Source organism: Bos indicus x Bos taurus, chromosome 7 (assembly GCF_003369695.1).
Source record: "Bos indicus x Bos taurus breed Angus x Brahman F1 hybrid chromosome 7, Bos_hybrid_MaternalHap_v2.0, whole genome shotgun sequence".
NCBI classification, from domain to species: domain Eukaryota; kingdom Metazoa; phylum Chordata; class Mammalia; order Artiodactyla; family Bovidae; genus Bos; species Bos indicus x Bos taurus.
In genome coordinates, this window is record NC_040082.1 from 109,471,157 (window position 1) to 109,497,570 (window position 26,414).

The following is a 26,414-nucleotide window of genomic DNA, read 5'->3' on the forward strand; positions in this document are numbered from 1 at the left end:
CACTCCTGTGCAGGGGCCCAGGTTCAACCCCTGGTCAGGGAACTAGACCCCACATGCTCCACCTGAGAGCTTGCACGCGCAACCCAAGACCCCAGACGCCACAGCGAAGACCCAAGACAGCCAAATGAATACCAAAACCAAACAAAGTTCACATGTGTAGGCAAAGGAGAGATGGAACTCTTCTGAATGAGGCACAGTTTGTCTTGATGCAGAGAAAATCAAATCTATTCTTTTCCCTTAAACACATTAAAATGTGATGGGCACAGGATAAGGGGAGAAGGCCTTTTAAAATTTCTGACTCTTCAAATGGGTGACAATCTTTATTCAAGTATTCTTTATACCTGGTAACAGTCTGAATTCCATTTGCTGTAACTAATATAAGAATCTTTCAGACTATGTAAATATTTTGACCAGAGGCTTCAGTTTTGTCCCCTTTATTGAGGACAAAACTTCTAGGTCATTAAGCTTTCTTTCTGAAATGCCTTCATTCTAGCCTATAAATGACTTTGAGGGTTTTCAACTATTTCATCTTTCAGTTTTCACAGTTTTTAGAATGCAAACATAAAAAAGCTTCACCAGATTATGAAAACAAGTATAAGAAAAAAGGATATCTTACTTTTAATTTTGTCTCGTTCAGATTCTGATGGGAATATCCAATCTGGAAAGAGTTCTTCAAATTTGATTCCAGGATACTTTGGTCTGTTTTCTACATAATTCCTCACAGTTGGCTGAAGTTTCTTCATGAAATCTGCAGATGGTGTTCCTAGCTGCTCAATAACTTTATTCCACTGATCAATATCTAAGGAGTCTCTTGAGGAAAATACAACTGAAATGCCTTATATTCATATTACATAAAGTTGCATCATTCAAAGAGAAACTTAAATTATACTTATCAATGAATAATTAATCAGGCCAGCTCACTGGGTCAGCAGAAGCATTCTGAAATAATATTCAAATAAGGTTTGGGTTCCTAGTTAAGACTATTAAAAAAAAAAAACAAATAAGCTCTGCACCATATAAACTCTGGTCACAGTTTATTATATCAACACAATGAAGTCTTTATGGCTTCCTATTCTAGATCAAAATAAAGTTATCTTGTAGCTGAAGAATACCTATGACTGAAAGGCTTTAACATGAAAGTAGGTAATAATTATGTAGGCAAATTGAAATCAGTTATCACAATAACGAGCTTCCCTGATAGCTCAGTTGGTAAAGAATCCACCTGCAATGCAGGAGACCCTGGTTTGATTCCTGGGTCGGGATGATCCGCTGGAGAAGGGATAGGCTACCCACTTCAGTATTCTTGGGCTTCCTGTGTGGCTCAGCTGGTAAAGAATCTGCCTGCAATGCGGGAGACCTGGGTTTGATCCCTGGGTTGGGAAGATTCTCTGGAGAAGGGAAAGGCTACACACTGCAGTATTCTGGCCTGGAGAATTCCATGGACACTACAGTCCATGGGTTTGCAAAGAGTTGGACATGACTGAGCGACTTTCACACCTCTACTTCTCTTAATAAAGCTATGTTAGATATAAAGCTCCCTGAAATAGACAGACCTAACTGACTGCTCAATTTACGGCTGGGAACCACCTTGTAGGCTTGGCAGGATGGGGTGCATGAGGGAGGGGGCGGGAGCTGGGACTCTGGACTTTCTGAGCCCTCATCATGTCATCTCCCACTGTAGCTAGGCTCCCACTGAGCAGCGACAGCTTTGACAGGTCATTAAGTTTTACTTGGCACTGACTCTGGCTATCATTGCAATATAAATGAGTGTGTTTTATTTCCTTTCAAAGTACATGATCTAGGTTTCAGACTCCACTGTGTGTTAGTCACTCACTAGGTGTCAGGCAGTCAATCTCCCTTGGGTCTCATCTTCCTATTTGTAAAATGCAGACAAGGCCAGCTTTGTCTCTTTTTCTGGGAGCTTGAGATAACTGGCAAGATGAATGTGGAAAGTGATTCTAAAACCATAAACATTATATAAGAGAACACAAACCAGAGGAATCAAATAAATAAACAGAATCTTTAAAAAGTTATTAATTGAGGTATGTCTTAGAAAAATAAAGTGACATTACTGTGAAAGAACCTAGGGAACAAACACATGTTCTTCAAAGGACAAAGGAGGAGGCCCTCTCGTCTCCTGTAATGTCTTTCTTCTTCTTGGTATACCATCACCATTTTGCTCTCCACTGGAGCTTTCCATCACCAGTCAAACATAATTTTTTTCCCTCTCATCTTAAAACAACAGTCACTTTCCTTTGAACTTCCGTAGCTTAGCTACCGTTCGCATTTGCAGCAATACAGAGTTGTTTATATCTTTAATTCCCAACGTGCCATGCTCTCTTAACCATTCTTTTCACCCATCATTTCATGAAAACTGTGCCCGTCACAGTTGCAGATGGGCATCCCTCAGCTCTCAGTCCTCAGCTTTGTGACAGTGTCCACGTGCCCCCCTCAGTAATCTGCTGCTGGGCCTCCAGGGCCCCGTGCTTTCTGAGGGCTACCTGGCAGAAGCTTTCTCTTTCTTATAAGCCACAAGGACTTCTTTTCTACCTTTGCTTATGAACCTAAAACAAATCTCTGACAACTGCAGTCTGGTTTCCAGAATCTTTTTCTATCTAATGTTTGAAAAAAGAGCAAAATTGTCTTTGGAAAATGATGCTAATCTCTGTGTGTGTTCTAAGGATGACATTAGATGACCTTATACATAAAATTATTATTACAGATACTGTAAGATGTTAATATGTAAACTAAGAATTTTAACATTATTTAATAACGCACCAAAAAGTACCCACACTTTTCATATTTGTACTATCTGAAGATATCACAGTTAATTAAGAAAAGAAAGACGCAAAATAAATTAAAAATTGAGACAAACTGAATGTTAAGTAGACACTTCTAATTATGTATCGTTAGGGAATTCCCTGACAGTCCAGTGATTAGGACTCGGTACTTTCACTGCTGAGGGCGTGGTTTCAATCCCTGACTGGGGAACCAAGATCCTACAAGCCTCGTAGCTTGGCATAATAAATAAATGTATCTTTAGAATACATCAACTTTTCCTTTTTATATTGAATTTATTTGCAAATTAAATATCTCCTATTTACAGTTTGAAACAACTGAATCTAAGGTAAGGCTATGAAAAATTGCTAGAAAATGTATTAGAACAAAATAAAATGCTATGTTTAACTTCACATAAAATCTGTGATGTGAAAACTATTAAGGAAGGTAAATAAAATGCTAGGGATAAAATTTTTTCATTTCAAGTTTGTGTTGTGAAGATTTATATTGCAAGAAAATCACCCTCATAAAATCATAAAAATGAAAATTAATAAAATATATATAAAACATTGACTATACAACTTAATTTCTCTTAAAGATAACCATCAATCTGCCAGGAGAGACTACTTTAAGCTTTCATAAAAAAAAAAATAAAATCAAAAGACTAATGAAAATTTTAGGTGGTGAGAACACAAATGAAAAAGGGTCTATGTGAAGAACTAAGTTAAAGTAAAAAATATTGAAGATGGAAGAACATGAGGAATATGAGAAAAGAAAGCTATTGAAACTATTATATATCTACTCTTCCTTATGCTACATATCATAATAGGATTTGCTGACCACAGTATAAGTTAACCTTTTGCATTTTATATTTATTTAGACTTCCCCACTGGGGAAGTCACAAAATAACCATCTAAGTGGATCTTCTAAAATTTTCTACGAAATGTCAGAAGAGTAACAAACAAAAAATTTAGCAAATATTGTTCCTCACAAACTTTTCCCTTTAGGTCTTATGTAGCATGCTTCAGTTCTTACTTTGGAGGAAAATATTCTATTGCATCCTGGTAACTGATGAAATAGTATATTAAACAAATTACATAAGAATATTGGCCTATTAAATTTAGACAACTCCCTAAATAGTTAAATTAATTAACTAAATAGTATTTTCGTTTAAACAGCAGAATACATTTGTCAAAGAATAAATGCATTTCTTATAAGCTATTTTTAACAAAATTAAGAATATAAATTGGTTTAACTTAATTCTATGTGTTAATAAAATTGTTAAGTAAAAGAGAAAACATAAAATTGAGCCATTTGATCTGTGACACTAATTTAACAAATATAATCAAGACCTCCTTAGAATACAGTCTAGAATTACGACATTTTCCTTTTGAGCTCCTGTTGCCTTTGGTATTTATGGAAAACATGGCCGGGAAGGTCCCCGGGAAGGATACGATCAGTGCCTTGGAATATCACACAACCTTTCACCAGCTCTCCCATGATGCAACCCACTGACCAGATATCAACTGAAAATAAAGTGAAATGACAAAATTATGAAGTGCCATGAACAAAACAAAGGTGAGGAAAAGATTTCTAACAGTGCACTAAACACATAAATATGGAAAATAAACAGGCAGTTAAGGGTGAACTGTTTTAGACAGTATGAAAGATTGCTGACCTCTATTTTGGCTTTCAGTTTGCAGCAATCTTGGCTTTCAGTGCCAAAGAGTCCAATACTTTACAGCTTCAAAGACAAAGTCCCAGAAATTAGGAGTGCCTGTCCCCAGAAAGCTGTTTCCAGGCACGAGCCCACCCCGGCTCCCGGCCTTGTGGTCAGCACCGGGTATCTCCCTGTGAAGGATACAGTCTCTTCCTGGGAACAGGACTTTATGGAGGACCATTTCTGCCATGATGCACCCGACAGACCAGATGTCCACTACCAAACACCAGGTGATTAAAACCAGCCAGAGACCGCCCCCATGCATGTCTTCTCTCAAATCCCCTCCCAAACACAGACAGACCCAGCTTGTTAGTAGGACTCGTGTGAAATATGAACACCATGTCTCCAGAATGATCCATTTCTAAACTGTCAAGGCAGCGGGGCCCCACAGGGCCAGGCTTGTTTGGGTTCCAGGCGAGGGCCAGGGGCGCCTCAGCTTCTGGCTGTTCCCCCTCCTCTGCGGGGCCCAGCTGAATCAAGGCCTCTGAAGCCCAGACAGAGAGCTCTTCAGTGCTGGTGTAGGTGGGGTTAGAGACGCTAACGGGACCGAATTTCCTCCCATGGCCATAGAGGACTGGAAGGCCACAGACTCGTGTCTCTCTGAATGGGAGCACAAGTTCTAAAACATCTGGATAAACTTGAAGCTCAGCTCATTTCAGATGACTTAGGCAAACTTTCAGACTCCTTTTTTTTTTTTTTTTAATAAGTAAGTGTGATTTAGTTCTTTTTGACAAATTTTTCAAAAGCTAAGTTTCAAAGAGCTCTGATATTGCTAGAATAAGTTTTGCTGTTAAAAAAAAAAACACACCAATTTTACACACAAAAAGCACATGCTGTATTATTCCATTTATATCTAGTTCAAAAATAAGAAAAATCAATCTATGGTACTGGAAATCAGGATAATGGCTTCCCTTGGGAGTTGAGACCCAGAGGGGTCCTGGGGAGGCCTCAGTTATGCTGCTGGTTACATGGGTGTGCTCCAACTGAGCTGCACACCTGGGATTCACATATTTTTTTTTTTGTAAGCATATTATACTTTGATAAATGTTCAAAATATTCATTTCAAAAGTGAATAATTTTAACCAATGGAAATATAAAATTATTTCTCATCTGTGAACCATGATAATCTATGCATAACACAGTCTCCATATTATATTTCATACAGTTCACAGGAAAGAGAAGAAAGCTCGTGATGACTAATAGCACTAATTTTAAACATTGCGGCCTCTTCCAGTCCTGTCTGTACTCACCGTTCTCTTTGTAGCCCATGCCCAGGATGACTTCAGGTGCCCGGTAATACCGTGTGACCACATAGGGAGTCATCATAAAGTTGGTGCACGCTGTACGAGCCAGGCCAAAGTCGAGGATCTTCAGGGTGCAGTCTGACTTTACTACAATGTTACTAGGCTTCAGATCCTAGGACAGAGAAGGTTAAAATTAATACAGTGAACCAAAGCATGCTAAGTAAACAATCTCACGTTGGTTAAAGATTTGTGAGGTCAGTGACCACTGAAGTATGTGAGAGCGCTGGGAGAAGGAAGAAAGTCAGAATTGAACCCTGGGATTTTAGAATCATGTTGGAAAACCTAACTCTCAAATGGAAACCACAAAGAGCAGTCTAGAGAGGCCAGACGGGTGCCCTCATCCTCCGTGTGGAAGCCTTTGTGACACTGCTCTGCTTAAATCCTTGAGAGTCTCTACAATATCCTGTCCTCCCTCCTGCCCTCCCTCCTGCCCTCCCTCCTGCCACGCCCGGTCATCCTTCAGTTCCCAACATTCCGGTTCTTCCCTGCTACCCATCAGAAGCACAATTCAAGCCCTATGTGTAACTTACATTTTCTAGCAGCCACATTAAAAAAAGTGACTAGAAAAGGGAAGATTTAATTTTAATAATATTTTCTTTAATCCAATAGTGTATTTCCATAGTATTCATTTCTAAAATGTAACCAACATATAAACATTATAGAGGTATTTTACATTTTTTGGTACTGTCTTTGAAATCCAGTATTTATTTATAATTATAGCCACATTCTGAGTACTTAATAGCTTCATGTGGCCAGTGGCTATGATACTGGACAGCACAGGGCTAGAATTCTCAGGCCCTAGAATCTCCCAAAGGCTTCTTCTTTCTTTGGAAGAAGAATCCCACGATTACCAACACGAACTTCCCATCCCCTGGGACCTGCCATTCCCCGGCACACACACTACTCTTCAAGTCCCTTCTTCACCCTTCCCAGTGAGCGCTCTGTGAGAGGAGGCCTCAAGGTCTCTCTGTGCTCCCAGCATCTGGAGTCTGGCACAGCATTCTCAGAAAATGTTTGCAGGTGAATGTACACATCACACTCCACCACACTCTCAACACAACTCATCACAACTTCTGCAGCTTTTTTCGTTGTTACTCTAGGGCCTTTCTTTATGGTGATCCCCTACATCCTAGACCCTTCCTCAGGCTACAGGAATTTGATTCTTGCCTGGAACTTTGGCCTGAAAACTCATCCTAGAAACTATGACTTCTAAACAATCTATTATTTTGACAAGTGCCTTCCAACGTGTAGCTACAATGTCAAATTGCTAAGTCACATCACACAGTAAATGATGTTTTAGGACCAGCACCTGGCTGAAACTTTCCAATTGATGCGTCACCAATGGGCATAGGTGTGCCTTGAGTGACAGCTGCCAAAGGTTACTGGGATAAGTAGAACAACATTTAAATTTACATCAGTCAAAACTATGTTTCATTACTGCTAAGGGCTTTCTTTCTGAAAATTCGGAATTCAGTAAAATATAACATAACTATGCATTGCTTAAAAACATAATGAAAACTCCTACCAAGCCCATGCAGATGCACTGGTCCCTGGCTGGTCCCAGAGCACTTCCTCCATGCATGTCCCAACATGAAGTGCTGAGGGGAGCATGGCCAACCCCACCCACAGCTGCGAGGCTGCACAAAAGAAAGCATGGGAAGAATAGGCACCACACTCAAACCAGCAACCTTTTCCTGTGAGGAGGCAGTAATGCAGCTAAGGTAAAACAAACCAATTTGTTCCTAGGTTCCGTTTTTAGAACTAAAGAATATGGGAAGAACGGGTATTTCAGGATACAAATTGTGCTTAGTCGCTCAGTCGTGTTCAACTCTTTGCAACCCCATGGACTGTAGCCTGCCAGCCCCCTCTTTCCAAGGAGATTCTCCTTTTTATACCCCATGGACCATATAAAAAGACAAAGAGATATGACACCGGAAGATGAGCCCCCAGATTCGAAGGTGTCCAGTATGCTACCGGGGAAGAGCAAAGGGCAATTAACAATAGCTTTAGACAGAATGAAGTGGCTAGGCCAAGTGGAAACGACACTCAGTTGTGAATATGCCTGGTGGTGAAAGTAATGTCTGATGTTGTAAAGAACAATACTGTATAGGAAGCCAGAATGTTAGGTCCATGAGTCAAGATAAATTGGAGATGGTCAAGCAGGAAATGACAAGATTGAACACTGACATCTTAGTAATCAGTGAACTAAAACAGACAGGAATCAGTTCAGATCAGTTGCACAGTTGTGTCCGATTCTTTGCGACCTCATGGACTGTAGCATGCCAGGCTTCCCTGTCCATCACCAACTCTCGGAGCTTACTCAAACTCATGTCTATAGAACCAGTGACACCATCCAACCATCTCATCCTCTGTTGTCCCCTTCTCCTCCTGCCTTCAATCCTTCTCAGCATCAGGGTCTTTTCCAATGAGTCAGTTCTTCCCATCACGTGGCCAAAGTACTGGAGCTCCAGCTTCATCATCAGCCCTTCCAATGAATATTCAGGACTGATTTCCTTTAGGATTGACTGGATGGATCTCCTTGCTGTCCAAGGGACTCTCAAGAGTCTTCTCCAACACCACAGTTCAAAAGCATCAGTTCTTCGGCACTCAGCTTTCTTTATAGTCCAACTCTCACATTCATTCATGACTACTGGAAAAACCATAGCTTTGATTATATGGACCTTTGTTGGCAAAGTAATATCTCTGCTTTTTAATATGCTGTCTAGGTTGGGCATAACTTTTCTTCCAAGGAGCAAGTGTCTTTTAATTTCATGGCTGCAGTAACCATCTGCAATGATTTTGGAGCCCAAGAAAATAGTCTGTCACTGTTTCCATTGTTTCCCCATCTATTTGCCATGAAGTGATGGGACTGGATGCCATGATCTTAGTTTTCTGAATGTTAAGCTTTAAACCAACTTTTTTACTCTCCTCTTCTACTTTCATCAAGAGGCTCTTTAGTGCTTCTTCGCTTTCTGCCATAAGCCTGGTTCATCTGGATATCTGAGGTTATTGATATTTCTCCCAGCAATCTTGATTTCAGCTTGTGCTTCATCCAGCCCAGCATTTCTCTGAATATAAGTTAAATAAGCAGGGTGACAATATACAGCCTTGACATACTCCTTTTCCTATTTGGAACCAGTCTGTTGTTCCATGTCCAGTTCTAACTGTCGCTTCTTGACCTGCATACAGATTTCTTAGGAGGCAGGTCAGGTGGTCTGGTAGTCCCATCTCTTGAAGAATTTTCCACAGTTTGTTGTGATCCACACAGTCAAAGGCTTTGGTGTAGTCAATAAAGCAGATGTTTTTCTGGAATTCTCTTGCTTTTTTGATGTGATCCAATAGATGTTGTCAATTTCTGTTTCCTCTGCCTTTTGTAAATCTGGTTTGAACATCTGGAAGTTCATGATTCACATACTGTTGAAATCTGGCTTGGAGAATTTTCAGCATTATTTTGCTAGTGTGTGAGATGAGTGCAATTGTGCAGTAGTTTGAACATTCTTTCACATTGGCTTTCTTTGGGACTGAAATGAAGGACCTTTTTCAATCCTGTGGCCACTGCTGAGTTTTCAAAACAGGCTGCCATATTGAGTGCAGCACTTTCACAGCATCATCTTTTAGGATTTGAAATAGCTCAAATGGAATTCCATCACCTCCACTAGCTTTGTTCATAGTGATGCTTCCTAAGGCCCACTTGACTTTGCATTCCAGGATGTCTCGCTCTAGGTGAGTGATGACACCATCATGGTTATCTGGGTCATGAAGATGTTTTTTGTATAGTTTTTCTGTGTATTCTTGCCACCTCTTCTTAATATCTTCTGCTTCTGTTAGGTTCATACCATTTCTGTACTTTATTGTGCCCATTTTTGCATGAAATTTTCCCTTGGTATCTCTAATTTTCATGAAGAAATCTCTAGTCTTTCCCATTCTATTGGTTTCCTCTATTTCTTTGCATTGATCACTGAGAAAGGCTCTCTTATCTCTCCTTGCTCTTCTTTGGAACTGTGCATTCAAATGGGTATATCTTTCCTTTTCTCATTTGCCTTTTGCTTCTCTTCTTTTCTCAGCTATTTGTAAGGTCTCCTCAGACAATCATTTTGCCTTTTTGCATTCTTTCTCTTGGGGATGATCTTGATCACTGCCTCCTGTACAATGTCATGGACCTCTGTCCATAGTTCATCAGGCACTCTATCAGATCTAATCCCTTGAATCTATTTGTCACTTCCGCTGTATAATCCTTAGGGATTTTATTTAGGTCATACCTGAATGGTGTAGTGGTTTTCTCTACTTTCTTCAGTCTGAATTTAGCAATAAGGAGTTCATGATCTGAGCCACAGTCAGCTCCCAATCTTGTTTTTGCTGACTGTATAGAGCTTCTCCATCTTCGGCTGCAAAGAATATAATCAATCTGATTTCGGTATTGACCATCTGGTGATGTCCATGTGTAGAGTCTTCTCTTGTGCTGTTGGAAAAGGCTGTTTGCTATGACTAGTGTGTTCTCTTGGCAAAACTCTGTTTGCTTTTGACCTGCTTCATTTTGTACTCCAAGGCCCAATTTGCCTGTTACTCCAGGTATCTCTTAACTTCCTACTTTTGCATGTAAAAGTAGGAAGTCAGACATGAATGGGTGAATTTAATTCAGATGACCATTCTATCTACGACTGTGGGTGAGAATACCTTAGAGGAAATGGAATAGCCCTCATATTCAACAAAAAAGTCAAAAATGTAGTACTTGGGTGCAGTCTCAAAAATGACTGAATGGGTTCCAAGGCAACCCATTCAGCATCACAGTAATCCAACTCTATGGCCCAACCAGTAATGCTGAAGAAGGTGGAGCTGAATGGTTCTATGAAGGCCTATAAGACCTCTAGAACTAACACCCAAAAGAGATGTTCTTTTCAGCACAGAGGATTGGAATGCAAAAGTAGGAAGTCAAGAGATACCCGGAATAACAGGCAAGTTTGGCCTTGGAGTACAAAATGAAGCAGGGCAAAGGCTAACAGAGTTTGGTCATAAGAATGTGCTCATCATAGCAAATACCCTTTCTCAAAAACCAAAAAAGACTACTCTACATATGGATATTGCCAGATGGTCAATATCAAAATTTGATTATGTTCTTAGAAGCCAAAGATGGAGAAGCTCTATACAGTCAGTAAAAACAAGACTTGGAGCTGATTGTGGCTCAGATCATGAGCTCCTAATTGCAAAATTCAGGCTTAAATTGAAGTAGGGAAAACTACTAGGCCATTCAGGTAGATCTAAATCAAACCCCTTATGATTATACAGGGGACGTGATGAATAGATTCAAGGGATTAGATCTGGTAGACAGAGTGCTGAAGAACTATGGATGGAGGTTTATAACATTGTATAGGAGACAGTGACCAAAACCATCCTAAAGAAAAAGAAATGTGAGAAGGCAAAGTTGTTGTCTGAGGATGCCTTACAAATAACGGAGGAAAGAAGAAAAGCAAAAAAAGGCAAGGGAGAAAGGGTAAGATAGACCCAACGGATGCAGAGTTCCAAAGAATGGCAAGGAGAGATAAGAAGGCCTTCTTAAATGAGCAACGCAAAGAAATAGAGGAAAACAATAGAACAGGAAAGGCTAGAGATCTCTTCAAGAAAACTGGACATATCAAGGGAACATCTTTTGCAAGGATGGGGATGATAAAGGACAGAAAGTCCTTACCATTAAGGACCTAACAGAACCAGAAGAGATTAGGAAGAGGTGGCAAGAATACACAGAAGATCTATACAAAAAACATCTTAATGACCAGGATAACCATGATAGTGTGGTTACTCACCTAGAGCCAGACACCCTGGAGTGTGAAGTCAAGTGGGCCTTAGGAAGCATCACACTCTGATGCTGTTACAGAGCTGTACTCAATATGGCAGCAAACTTGGAAAACTCAGCAGTGGCCACAATACTGGAAGAATTCAGTTTTCATTCCAATCCCCAAGAAAGGCAATGCCAAAGAATGTTCCAACTACCATACAGTTGCACACATTTCACATGCTAGCAAGGTTATGCTCAAAATCCTCCAAGCTAGGCTTCAGTAGTATGTGAAATGAGAACTTCCAGATGTACAAGCTGGGTTTCAAAGAGGCAGAGGAACCAGAGACCAAATTGTCAACATTCAATGGATCATGGAGAAAGCAAGGGAGTTCCAAAAAAACAATCTACTTCTGCTTCTTGGGTTATGCTAAAACCTTTGTGTGATCACAACAAACTGTGGAAAATTCTCAAAGAGATGGGGATACCAGACCACCTTACCTGTCTCCTGAGAAATCTGTATGTAGGCCAAGAAGCAACAATCAGAACCTTACATGGAGTAAGTGACTGGTTCCAATTTGTTAAGGAGTACAACAAGGCTGTCTACTGTCACCCTGCTTATAATATGCAGAGTACATCATGGAAATGCCAGGCTGGAAGAATCACAAGCTGGAATCAAGATTGCCAGGAGAAATATCAAGAACTTCAGATATGCACATGATATCACATTGATGGGGAAAGTGAAGAGGAACTAAAGAGCCTCTTGATGAGGGTGAAAAAGCTTGCTTGAAACTGAACATAAAAAAAACTAAGATTATGGTGTCCGGTCCCATCATTTCATGGCAAACAGAAGGGGAAAAAATGGAAGCAGTGACAGAATTTCTTTTCTTGGGCTCCAGAATCACTGCAGACAGTGACTGCAGCCATGAAATTAGAAGGTGCTTACTCCCTGAAAGGAAAGCTGTGACAAACCTAGACAGCATATTAAATAGGGAAGACATCACTTTGCCAGCAAAGGTCCACATAATAAAAGCTATGGGTTTTCCAGTAGTCATGTATGGATGTGAGAGTTGGACTATAAGGACGGCTGAGCACCAAAGAATTGATGCTTTCTAATTGTAGTGCTGAAGAAGACTCTTTAGAGTCCGTCAGACTGCAAGGAGATGAGACAGTCAATCCTAATGGAAATCAACTCTGAATATTCATTGGAAGGACTGATTTTGAAGGTGAAGCTCCAATACTTTGGACACCTGATGCAAAGAGCTGACTCACTGGAAAAGATCCTGATGCTCGGAAAGCCTGAAAACAAAAGAAGGGGGTGGTACAGGAAGAGATGGTTAGACAGCACCACTGATTCAATGCACATGAATTTGAGCAAACTCGAGGAGATAGTGGAGGACAGAGGAACCTGGCGTGCTATAGTCCACGGGCTTGCAAAGAGCTGGACATGACTTAGCGATATGACTTAACAACATACTTGACCACCCAGCAGTCCCTGAAATCCAGCCTGGCCTTGAACTAACACAGCCACACGAACGAGGATGATCAGAGTAGTGTCATCCAGCCTGGTGAACTGCTGTGTGGTTAGAAAACATGCCCATGACAGCCACGTCTACCTGTCAGAAGAGTGTCCTCTCGCACCGATTTTGTTGGACTGACTGCCATCCAAGTAAAGACGGACTTTACTGCCATCTACTGGACAACTATGATACTCAAATGCAAACCTGTGGATCAAGCTGTGGAGAGGTGTGGATTTTATCCTGGCCGGAATGGTAGAGGTGGCCGTGTTGGGAGGCAAGGGAAGGTGCCTAAAGAGGTCCCGGGGCTTCTGAGGGTTCCCCACACACACGGCCCCATCAGTCTCCACACACAACCAGAAGCAGCTTTCCACAAAGGAAGTGGACTTATAGTTTGAAGATGGCAGAGTAAAGACGATTCTGCCCCTTCAAATCCTGAAAACCATCCCAAAGAAGGAAAACAAGAAATACACAGTAAAATACAAATGAGACCTAAATCTGGGGGCTTGACGCACAGAGTATGGGGAGGCACCCCTGCAGCAGCCAACAAGGGTATACGAAACACCTGTAACCAGATAAGGGCAGGAGCAGAGGAGTTGAGGCCGAGGGTGTCGTCATCCCTCATCAGCTCTCCATCTAGAACCCGCTGACTGAAGAAGTTTAACAACTGTCCACCGACTTGACTTCCTCACATGTACCTATGACCGCTTACTCGGATGATTGTATCTGGGGACAGGAGCTGAAGCAGACGTTTGGAGAAGTATTAGACATAAGTTCTAAGTGGACACTGAAAGTCAAAGACTCAAAACAACATCATCATGCCTCCCCCAGCTGGTGGTAGGGGGTGGTCATGGAGGCCAGCTAATAAATGGAGATCTCTTCCAACTATATTATGACACAGGCCTGGGGCAAAACTGTGAAAGACTGGTGTCCGTCTCACATGGTTTCTGATCCTCTTATCTAATCAGTATGGGAGAATGCATTTGCCTAATCAATGACTATATGACACACCTAAGGCCTTATTAATCTGCTCTGGCAACAACACCGTGTCCAGTACAGCAGCTACAATCAGGACCCCTGGTCAGCTAAGTCTCGGTGGTCGACATTCTCTAGCATCCATCTAGTTTCTTCAAGGGCTGGACTAGTGAATTAAACTGAGCTAGGAGGGACCACCACCCTGACATTTTTAGGTTCTAATAGTGGCGGTAATCTCCTCCATTCTCCCCCATCTCCGAGTTCAATACCGTTTTTGATGTACTATCTTGGGGACGGCAGTTTCACGTTTCCACTTGGCTTTGCCAATCAAGATAACTCAACTCCAGACCAAAGAACAAACGCAGGGGTCAATCTGCCAGGAGTATCAACTGTCGAGTGTATCAGTTCCAGTCACATACTTGAGGACTGGGAAGATGACTGCTGCATGGACCACAGGGTCCGTTTTGGACCACCAGACTCGTACACTTGAGGAATGAACAGTGCAGAGAATGATGACCTGCTGTGGCTCCGAGATCAACCACCTGGTGAAAGGGACTATGGTTTGTCTCTTCCCCTCAGGAAGGGAGGCTCACGAGGAGCCTGCTCTTGACCTGTGTGCAGAAGCAGAGCTGAGAAGGACAGGGGTGGACAGTGGTAGCCGTGAAAATGCCTGTCTGTCTCTCTCCTGTGGGAGTGCAACTGACAGACCCCCCCTGACGTGCCCTAAGCCTCCCCTCCGCTCACGGCAAGGCCGTAAGTCCCGCAGCGGCTCTTGGCCAGCAACTGCATATGGAGAAGGAGGTCCTTTCCTATGAGATACTGGATTCCTCTAACAGACAGCTTCCAACCCTTCTTCACACCCTCTCTATGCCAAGGGGTCAGATTGTGCTGTCCCCCGCCAGCTTTCCCACCTCCTCTGACTCCCTCCTTCTGTTCTTCCTCAGAGGCCTTCTCCCTGCATCTCCTGCATGTCTAATGCCATCATGGCACACTAATGCCTTCAGTGAAAAACCTCATATGCTCTATGGGGATGGAAGTCAGCACACAGGAATAAACAACTTGGCCAAGTGGAGTAATCCCAACCTCAGTGAGTGGCCCACAGTGAGATAATGTGGACCACAACTCTGGAAAGGGCTGCGGAATTGAATGACAAGTACTGCAGAAGGCAGGATGGGGTAGGGAGCAGGATGCTGAGGGATTTTCAGGGGATGGGGGTGGGGGGGGAAGGTTCGCAGGAAGGTAAAGGCAGACCTCTCAGATCCCCACAGAAGATCTTGGTTCTTTCTTCACTTCTCATCAGTCAGTTCAGTTGCTCAATTGTGTCCAACTGCAGCACGCCAGGCTTCCCTGTTCATCACTAACTCCCAGAGCTTGCTCAAACTCACGTCTGTCGAGTCGGTGATGCTATCCAACTATCTCATCCTCTGTCATCCCCTTCTCCTCCTGCCTTCAATCTTTCCCAGCATCAGGGTCTTTCCCAATGATTCAGCTCTTCACATCAGGTGCCAAAGTACTGAAGCTTCAGCTTCAGTATCAATCCTTCCAATCAATATTCAGGGTTGATTTCTTTTAGGATTGACTGGTTTGACCTCCTTGCAGTCCAAGGGACTCTTCAAGAGTCTTCTCCAACACCAACACCACAGTTCAAAAGCATCAATTCTTCGGCGCTCAGCTTTCTTTATGGTCCAACTCTCACATTCATATATGACTACTGGAGAAACCATAGTTTTGACTATATAGACATACATATTGAAAATTACCTTAAATGTGAATGGATTAAATGAACCAACCAAAACACACAGACCAGCTGGGTAGATGAAAACATGTGCGTGTATGCACTTTCACTTACCACATTACTTAACCCCTCCAAATTGTATGTAATTATCTTACATTGTTTAGGTTAATCATGTCTCTATTATGGCTTGCAATTGTAATTATCTTTTTTTTGGTCTGGATATTGATTATGAAAACTGATAAACATCTTTTATTATTGTGATTATGTAACTATTGTATCATGATTGATCAACAGAAAATAACACAATTCTGTAACAGTAAAACTATCATTTAATAGAAAAAAAATTCAAAGAAATTCTAGCCTTGTAGAGATGACAGTGCCTTCATGCCAAGAAAAAAATGCTATTTCCCACAGCCAAGACATGAAAGCAACCCAAGTAAGTGCCTAATAATACGACTGAATAAGAAGATGTGTTGTATGATTGTATGTATGTGTGTGTGTGTGTGTGTGTGTGTATATATACATATATAGGCCTCTGTGATGGCTCAGCAGGTAAATAATCTGCCTGCAATACAGGAGATGTGGGTTCAATCCCTGGGTTGGGAAGATCCCCTGGATGAGAAAAATGGCAAACCACTGCAGTATTTGTGCCTGAAAAATCCCATGGACAGAGGAGCCTGGTGGCTACAGTCCAAAGGGTCGCAAAGAGGTGGACATGACCGATTGACTAAGCATATATATATATAAAATGGAATATTACTCAGTCGTAAAAACGAATGAAATATTGCCATTTGCAGCAATGTAAATGGACCTAGAGCATATTATGTTTAGTGAAATGAGTCAGAGAAAGACAAATACTATATGATATCAATCACTTGGAATCTAAAAAATGATACACATAAATGTATATACAAAATAGAAACAGACTCACAGATATAGAAAACAAATTTGTGGTTAACAAAAGGGAGAGGGAATTGGGGAGGGACAATTTAGGGGTTTGAGATTAACAGATAAAACTAGCACATATTAGGAAGATATATAAAGGAAGCAACAAGGATATACTATACAGCTCAAGGAATTACACCATTATCTTATAACAACCTATGATAGAATATAATCTCCAAAAATACTAAATCACTAGGCTGTACACCTGAAACTAACACAATATTGTAAATCAATCATATTCCAATTAAAAAAAAGAAGAAAATGCTATAAAAAGGAACTTTTAAAGATAAGAAAGAGCTCCAACTTACTGGTACTTCAGAGAAAGACAGAATAAAGAACACATTTCTATTCTGAAAGAAATAATACAAAGTTCCCAGAACTCTAATGGCATGTCCTTCCAGACTGAAGTGCCCACCACAATTAATGAAAAAAATTTCCATATGATGGCATATCACCATAACATTTCAGAATACAAGAAATAAACTTTAAAAGATGTTTTCAGAGATAAAAACAAAACCCAAACCAGGGCATCTGCAAAGGATCTGTAATAAGAATAGCACCAGAAAGTTCAAAAGCCATACAGCACTGCACCACAATGGTACAGTACTCATACCTCAGGGGCAACTGACTTATAACCAAGGATTTCATATCCAACCAAATCACTAATCATGCAATAGGGCAGAAGAAGAGTTTCAGATATCTGAGACTTAAAAACTTTACTTTCCAGGCACCACTTTTGGGGAAGCTATTGGAGGACAGGTCCTACCAAAAAAAAGGAGAGATGGGGGTCAGGAAGCAGAGAGAGGTGAAGGAAACCCTCAGGAAAATGCTGGGGCAAGGCCAGGATAAGGCCTCGGTATCAGGTATGGGGGTGGCCAGTCCAGATGTGAGCAGGGTTGAGGTTCCACAAGACGATCAAACCAATGAAACAGTTAAGCCATCTGCAGTAAGAGATCACTTAGACACCTGGCAGAAAGCGTAGGGTTTAATTAGCAGTAAAGACACGGAAATCTGCTTCCTCCTTCAAACAAACAACAAAGGCCACAATTCTAACAAGTGAAAGACAAGTGTTGTTAACCCTAGGGACAAAAATTTGAAAGGAAAAGAAATAAAATCATGGTATAAATGTAAGCTTAACTGTGAAAAGTGATTATAGGTCCTGATGATGTAAAACTGACATCTGATCTAAACCAATTATACTGTAACTAATTGGGAGGACAGGGGAGTGAGAGAGAGCTAAATCAGTACCTTATGTTCCAAACTGAAGAGAGATCAACAAATAGAGATCTAATCATATTGTTTCAAGATATAAACACCAAAATAACAGCTAGAAGAACTGAATGAGTGCTGCTGGGGAGAGAGAAATAGGAGGGAGGAGGTGGGGGTACCTTTTTAATAAGTTATCCTTGATAAAAATAAAAAAAAACCAGACTGACCAACTCATTCAGCAAGTTGCAGAACAATCATGTACAAGATGACCCTATTTTTTAAAAATATAAGTTATAAAGGACATAAGTATAAACAGATATACTGGTATTACATAAGTAAGAAGATGTATCAGTGTAAAGGCAGGAAGAAAAAACCCAAATGCCATCAGTGGCCTCCTCCAGGTGACAATGGAGGGCTGGGGGACTTTCCTTTCCCTTTGTTTTTAATTATACAACAAAAAAGTGGTAGGATTATGGCTGTTTTATTTTCAAGTAATTAAATTCTATGTTTATTATGAAAATATCTTAGTAAGCAAAACTGAACGTGTATATCTATGCCTATGGTATCAGTTCAGTTCAGTTCAGTCGCTCAGCTGTGTCCAGCTCTTTGCAACCCCGTTGACTGCAGCATGCCAGGCCACCCTGTCCATCACCAACTCTGGGAGCTTACCCAAACTCATGTCCATTGGTTGGATGGTGATGCCATCCAACCATCTCATCCTCTGTCGTCCCCTTCTCCTCCTGCCTTCAATCTTTCCCAGCATCAGGGTCTTTTCAAGTGAATCAGCTCTTTGCATCAGGTAGCCAAAGTATTGGAGTTTCAGCTTCAGTATCAGTCCTTCCAATCAATATTCAGGGTTGATCTCCTTTAGGATTGACTGGTTTGATCTCCTTGCAGTCCAAGGGACTCTCAAGAGTCTTCTCCAACACCACAGTTCAAAAGCATTAATTTTTTGGCACTCAGCTTTCTTTATAGTCCAACTCTCACATGCATGCATGACTACTGGAAAAACCATAACCTTGACTAGAGAGACCTTTGTTGGCAAAGTAATGTCTCTGCTTTTTTAATATTCTGTCTAGGTTGGGCATAACTTTTCTTTCAAAGAGTAAGCGTCTTTTAATTTCACGGCTGCAGTCACCATCTGCAGTGATTCTGGAACCCAAGAAAATAAAGTCTGCTACTGTTTCCACTGTTTCTCCATCTATTTGCCATGAAGTGATGGGACTGGATGCCATGATCTTTGTTTTCTGAATGTTGAGCTTAAGCCAACTTTTATACTCTCCTCTTTCACTTTCATCAAGAGGCTCCTTAGTTCTTCTTGGGCTTTCTGCCGTAGGGTGGTGTCATCTGCATATCTGAGGTTATTGATATTTCTCCTGGCAATCTTGATTCCAGCTTGTGCTTCTTCCAGGCTACCGTTTCTCATGATGTACTCTGCATATAAGTTAAATAAGCAGGGTGACAATATACAGCCTTGACGTCCTCCTTTTCCTATTTGGAACCAGTCTGTTGTTCCATGTCCAGTTCTAACTGTTGTTTTCTGACCCGCATACAGAGTTCTCAAGAGGCAGGTCAGGTGGTCTGGTATTCCCATCTCTTTCAGAATTTTCCACAGTTTATTGTGAGCCACACAGTCAAAGGCTTTGGCATAGTCAATAAAGCAGAAATAGATGTTTTGCTGGAACTCTCTTGCTTTTTCCATGATCCAATGGATGTTGGCAATTTGATCTCTGGTTCCTCTGCCTTTTCTAAAACTAGCTTGAACATCTGGAAGTTCATGGTTCATGTACTGTTGAAGTCTGGCTTGGAGAATTTTGAGCATTACTTTACTATCATGTGAGATGAGCGCAATTGTGCAGTAGTTTGAGCATTCTGTAGCATTGGCTTTCTTTGAGACTATAATGAAAACAGACCTTTCCCAGTCTTGTGGCCACTGCTGAATTTTCCAAATTTGCTGGCATATTAAGTGCAGCACTTTCACAGCATCATCTTTTAGGATTTGAAATAGCTCAACTGGAATTCCATCACCTCCACTAGCTTTGTTCGTAGTGATGCTTCCTAAGGCCCACTTGACTTCCCATTCCAGGATGTCTGGCTCTAGGTGAGTGATCACACCATCATGATTATCTGGGTTGTGAAGATCTTTTTTATACAGTTCTTCTGTGTATTTTTGCCATCTCTTCTTAATATCTTCTCCTGTTAGGTCCATATCATTTCTGTCCTTTATTGAGCCCATCTTTGCATGAAATGTTCCCTTGGTATCTCTAATTTTCTTGAAGAGATCTCTAGTCTTTCCCATTTTATTGGTTTCCTCTATTTCTTTGCATTGATCACTGAGGAAGGCTTTCTTATCTCTCCTTGCTATTCTTTGGAACTCTGTATTCATATGCTTATATCTTTCCTTTTCTCCTTTGCTTTTTGCTCCTCTTCTTTTTACAGCTATTTGTAAGGCCTCCTCAGACAGCCATTTTGCTTTTTTGCATTTCTTTTTCTTGGGGATGGTCTTGCTCCCTGTCTCCTGTTAAATGTCATGAACCTCCATCCATAGTTCATCAGGCACTCTATCAGATCTAGTCCCTTAAATCTATTTCTCACTTTCACTGTATAATCGTTAGGGATTTGATTTAGGTCATACCTGAATGGTTTAGTGATTTTCCTTACTTTCTTCAATTTCAGTCTGAATTTGGCAATAAGTAATTCATGATCTGAGCCACAATCAGCTCCCAGTCTTGTTTTTGCTGGCTGTATAGAGCTTCTTCATCTTTGGCTGCAGAGAATATAATCAATTTGAGTTCGGTGTTGACCATCTGGTGATGTCCATGTGTAGAGTCTTCTCTTGTGTTGTTGGAAGAGGGTGTTTTCTATGACCAGTGTGTTCTCTTGACAACACTCTGTTAGCCTTTGCCTTGCTTCGTTTTGCACTCCAGGGCCAAATTTGCCTGTTATTCCAGGTGTTTCTTGACTTCCTACTTTTGCATTCCAGTCCCTTATAATGAAAAGGACATCTTTTTTGGATGTTATTTCTAGAAGGTCTTGTAGGTCTTCATAGAACCATTCAACTTCAGCTTCTTCAGCGTTACTGGTCGGGGTTATAGACTTGGATTACTGTGACACTGAATGGTTTGCCTTGGAAATGAACAGATCATTCTGTTGTTTTTGAGACTGCATCCAAGTACTGCATTTCGGACTCTTTTGTTGGCTATGATGGCTACTCCATTTCTTCTAAGGGATTCTTGCCCATAGTAGTAAATATAATGGTCATCTGAGTTAATTTCACCCATTCCAGTCCGTTTTAATTCGCTGATTCCTAAAATGTCGATGTTCACTCTTGCCATCTCCTGTGTGACCACTTCCAGTTTGCCTTGATTCATGGACCTAACATTCCAGGTTCCTACACAATATTGCTCTTTACAGTATCGGACCTTGCTTCTATCACCAGTCACACCCACAACTGGGTGTTGTTTTTGCTTTGGCTCCATCTCTTCATTCTTTCTGGAGTTATTTCTCCACTGATCTCTGGTAGCATATTGGGCACCTACTGACCTGGGGCAGAGAAGGAAATGGCAACCCACTCCAGTACTCTTGCCTGGAAAATTCCACGGATGTAGGAGCCTGGTGGGCTGCAGTCCGTGGGGTCACAAAGAGTCAGACACCACTGAGTGACTTCACTTTCTTTCTATAGTTCCTTTTGGAGAAGAAAATGGCAACCCACTCCAGTGTTCTTGCCTGGAGAATCCCATGGATGGAGAGGCCTGGTGGGCTGCAGTCTATGGGGTTGCAAAGAGTCGGACATGACTAAGGAACTAATACACACGCACAGCGACCTGGGGAGTTCATCTTTCAGTGTCCTATCTTTTTGCCTTTTCATACTGTTCATGGGGTTCTCAAGGCAAGAATACTGAAGTGGTTTGCCATTCCCTTCTCCAGTGGAACACATTTTGTCTATATGCTGCTGCTGCTGCTAAGTTGTTTCAGTCGTGCCTGACTCTTTGCGACCCCATAGACGGCAGCCCGCCAGGCTCTTCTGTCCATAGGATTCTCCAGGGAAGAATACTGGAGTGAGTTGCCATTTCCTTCTCCAATGCATGCATGCATGCATGCTAAGTCGCTTCAGTCGGGTCCAACTCTGTGTGACCCAACGGACAGCAGCCCACCAGGCCCCTCTGTCCACGGGATTCTCCGGGCAAGAATACTGGAGTGGGTTGCCACTTCCTTCTCCATCTATGGTATTGTATACAGAGAAAAAGGACAGGAAAAGTTCACAGGAAACCATTAACACACTAAAGGGTAACTGTGGTTGTTCACCTCTCAGGACCTGGAGGAGGGGCGGGTGTGCAAACAGGGGCCTTATCCACCTTCCCCACAATGTGCATGTGATGGTTTCAAGCAAACACCAAGTCTGCAGTCCTACTGACGTGTGAGCAGGATGGCGTAAAACAAGGGGAGGGAGAGCCAGTGGGGAGATGAATAGGATGGAGATGTGGTTGGCGAAATCATGCTGGGCAAACCAAAAACTTCCTTGACCCTATGCGACTTTCTGGTCTGCAGGTGTGGGCCTACACTGCAAGGACCAAACATCACCTAACACAGGCACATGTATGCTACAGCTCTTACAAGGCACCCCTGAAACGAGAGGACACTGCTTCCCCATGTATGTCTGGGCCCAAGGGGGGAGACACAAGCAAGACAAACGGTTTGCTTGTGCAAAATTAATAAAGCTTAACAATAATGAAGCCTAATTATCTGAGAACTTATTCTCAGGCAAGACTTTAATACAATATGTATTTAAGAGAAATTAAGACTGCCTTAATTTGTATAAAGGTCTGTGAATGTTTCAGGAAAAGAAATAGAATGGTATGCTAGGAAATCTTCATTTTTAATTAAAATGACTAGTGTCACTATTTTTAAAGCAAATTCATCAACTGAATTTATATTATTTTAACTGACCACATGGCAGCAGCAAAGGCTGAAGACTGGCCAGGAGTCTTTGCGGCAGGCCCCCAGTAGTCAGTGGGAGGGCCAGGGCTGGTCTCAGGTGGCAGACCTCACTCAGGCCTCAGGCCTCATGTTCACAAGGGGCAAGGGTTTGGCCCTCTCTGAACTGTGGGCTCTGCTACTGTGTTAGGCTTCTGTTCAGTGGCTGTGATGGAACCACTCAACAGATTCAAAAGAATTACTACTACTATACCATCAAAAATCTCTCTGTTCTTTTTTGTATGAAAAGGTTTCATTGTTCTTATCTCACTTCTTCCCCCCACAGACTTTAGTTCACAGAAAACACAACTTTTTGTTGTTATTGAAACATAGTATCAAAAGACAGTCAACAAAATCAATACAGTAATTATTTAAGGAATGCTAAGAATGCTTTCAATAAAACTATTATTATCTCTGCCTCTAGCCTCACTCAACACTTCAGTTGCTAAAAAAAAAACAAGAAACAACAAAGAAACAAACAAAAACTTTATCATGATCTGTTTACACAGCGGTACAGATCAAAAAATAACGAAAGCTCATAAAACCAGCTTAGAGAACATCTCTCTGGTTTTTAAATATGTACTCCCTGACAGGCAACACCACCATTCAAATTCCAGCCTTGGCCTAGCCAAGAGGTTTGCCTGGAGCCTTTCCAAGAGTTCCTACTGGTATGGTTCGGATGCTGGAGTGGTAGAATTTTACAGTGTAAGAAATGAATACTTGGGCAATAATTCATATAAAACTTCTAGAGCAACTGTATCATATACTACTTGGCCTTTAACTTTCCCCCACCCCAAATTCAAATTCTTTGCACTAAAAATAAGATTTCAAGTATGACAAAACTGTTAACACCAGGGATATCTGGGTAAATAGTATTTGGAAGTTCTTTGTCCTATTCTTACAATTTTTCTCTAAGTTTTACATTATTTCCAAATAAAAACTTAAAAAAAAAAAAAAAAAAAGAAGCATTTTTCTGTATATGAGTCTGGGCAGCTGGCTCATATCTGCACCCAGGGTGGCTCAGATGGGCCCAGGCAAATCAGGCATTCCACAAATGTCTTCTAATCTCAACAGTCTTTGAGAAAGTAACATGATCCCAAAGTTTATTTGGATTTTCAACATTGACAAATTTTTTAAAAATGTTTTTTTGTATCTGAAGATTACAATAACAAAATGATTTTGATTAAAAGGAAAAAAACCAACACAGTATCACTACTTACTCTATGAATTATACCAGCTGAATGTAGATGTTTAATACCACAGAGCATCTGGTAAAGAAGGTAGGACATTCTTTCATGGTCCAGCTCCATGTGAATAACCTGACATAAGTTAGCATCCATTAATTCCATAACCAAATACCTGAGGAAATAAATGATCAGCCGTGTACACATGAAAATTATCCAAATTCCTTCATGGTATCAAATCAGAATCTTTATAAAAAAGAAATAACTTCATACCTAGTCACTGTACTGGCTAAAGTAAAAAGATAACTTGCTTTCATTAGGTATCTTGATTTATAAGCTATCTTGAAAAGAAGCAATTTTTATATCATAGTAAATAGAATCTCCAACATGCAAAGTCTCCTATATTTAAAATTTTTTGCTACTGGGTCATTCTTACCAATACAGAAACCATGCCATTACTGCTTGCATCTTAAGAAAACTTTTGACCTTACCTCCCCTACCAGCTACGATCCTGTATTTTTGGTCTTCCTGCAAGCAAAACTCCCCAAAGAGGTATCTACACTCATCATCTTCAATTTTTTTCTCCCATTTTTCCTTAATCTCACTTTAATTAGGCTTTTGCCCCTACCACTTCGCTGAAACTGTCTTAAAGGTTCCTGACACCTCCGTGTTGCTAAACCCAGTGGCTAGTCCTACAATCCTGGCTGACCATGACTTTCTCTTACCACTGGCTTCTTACTGTTGGAGTAAGAAGAACAGGCCAGCACCTGTTCCTGGCCTTCTTTTCTCTACTGTACTCATAGTCACGACGATCTTCTCTGGTTTCTGATCTCAAGGCTTTAAATACCATCTATAGACTGTCAACTCTCAAATTAATACATTCAACCCAGACATCCCACCTGAACTCCAGGCTCACTTATCTAAATGACTGCTTCACAGATCAGTTTGGGTGCCCAATAGACTCCCTGTCTAAAACTGAGCTCCTGATTCTACGCCACCCCCAAATCTGTTCTTCCTGTAGCTTTCCTCATCTCAGTTGAGAGAACTTTTATCCTTCTGGTGAGCACCTGAGCCAAAATTCCAAATGTTGTTCTCAGCAACTCCTTCTCTCAAACCACACAGAGCCTCTCTCAAAGCCTCTCTAAGAGCAAGCACTGGGGTTCTATCTTCAAAACAGTGTCGACATCCAATCTCATGCCTTTACCATCACTATCACCCCTTTGGTCTAAATGTAGCCACAATAATCTCTCACCTGAACTACTGCAGTAGCCTCCTGACTGGTCTTCTGTGTTCCACCCCATACAGTGGATTCTCAGTCCAGAAACCAAGTTATTGTTTTAAAATGTAAGTTAGATACACTCAGTCTTCTACTGAAAGTCTTACTTGAGAAGGGAAGTCCTTACAACGGCCGAGAGGCCCAGCAGTGTCGGCCCTGCCACTTCTTTGAGCCGATCTCTTCTACTTTCCTCTGCTTCCTTCGATCCAGCCAAACAGGCTCTTGCTCTTCAAGAGCACACAGCAGGCACACTCCCATGTCTGCTCCTTGATGCTGCTTGTTCCTTCTATCTTTTAAAAATATAACTGCATTTATTTTAATTTTGGCTGTGCTGGATCTTCACTGATGCACAGGTTTTCCCCAGTTGCGGCAAGCAGCAGGTACTCTCTTGCTACAGCGCGTGGGCTTTTCAATGCAGTGGCTTCTCCTCTTGTGGAACACGGCTTCTATGACTTGTGGGCTTCAGTAGCTGCAGCACTTGGGCTCAGTAGCTGTGGCTCCCAAGTATTAGAGAGCCGGCTCAGCAGTTGTGGCACACGGGCTTAGTTGCTCCGTGGCATGAGGGATCTTCCTGGATCAGGGACTGAACCCCTGCTTCCTGCACTGGCAGGTAGATTCTTTAGCACTGACTCACCAGGGAAGCCCATTCCTTCTATCTTGATACTACCTTTCTCAAAATATCTGTAGGACTAACCCCCTCATTTCCTTCAAGGCTTCTTCAAATGTCACCAATCCCATGAGGTCCTTCCCTAACTATCCTACTTAAAACTGCAGCCTGACTCCTAAACCCCAGCACTTCTGATCCCTCACTCAGCTTCGTTTCTTCCACATTTGCCACATTCTAATGAATGACATAATTTCCCTATTTGTTATGTTGATTATCTTCCCTGGTTTTCCTTCAAGCTCTAGGAGGAAATATGATCATCCACAATTCTTAAATAATGAAAGGAATTTTTGCCTGTTTTGGTCACTAAGTATGTCAAGTTCAAGAGAGTGCTTAGCACACAGCTGGCAATCAAATTTTCCTTTT

At 41.4% G+C, this 26,414-nt stretch overlaps 1 protein-coding gene across 6 annotated transcripts in view; it reads right to left on the minus strand.

Moving 5' to 3' along the window:
• MAPK9 (mitogen-activated protein kinase 9) overlaps window positions 1-26,414 on the minus strand; it is a 68,144-nt gene that overhangs the window by 8,369 nt on the left and 33,361 nt on the right. For 4 of the 6 annotated variants that reach the window (XM_027548478.1, XM_027548480.1, XM_027548481.1 and 1 more), the window contains exons 5-8: window positions 24,145-24,283; window positions 5,749-5,914; window positions 4,233-4,304; window positions 617-799 (exon numbers count right to left, since the gene is read on the minus strand). In XM_027548478.1, the coding sequence (XP_027404279.1) occupies window positions 617-799; window positions 4,233-4,304; window positions 5,749-5,914; window positions 24,145-24,283 (560 nt within the window). Of the gene's footprint in view, window positions 1-616; window positions 800-4,232; window positions 4,305-4,642; window positions 4,715-5,748; window positions 5,915-24,144; window positions 24,284-26,414 lie in introns of all 6 variants that reach the window. The other 2 variants (XM_027548479.1, XM_027548483.1) reach the window with 2 other exon arrangements.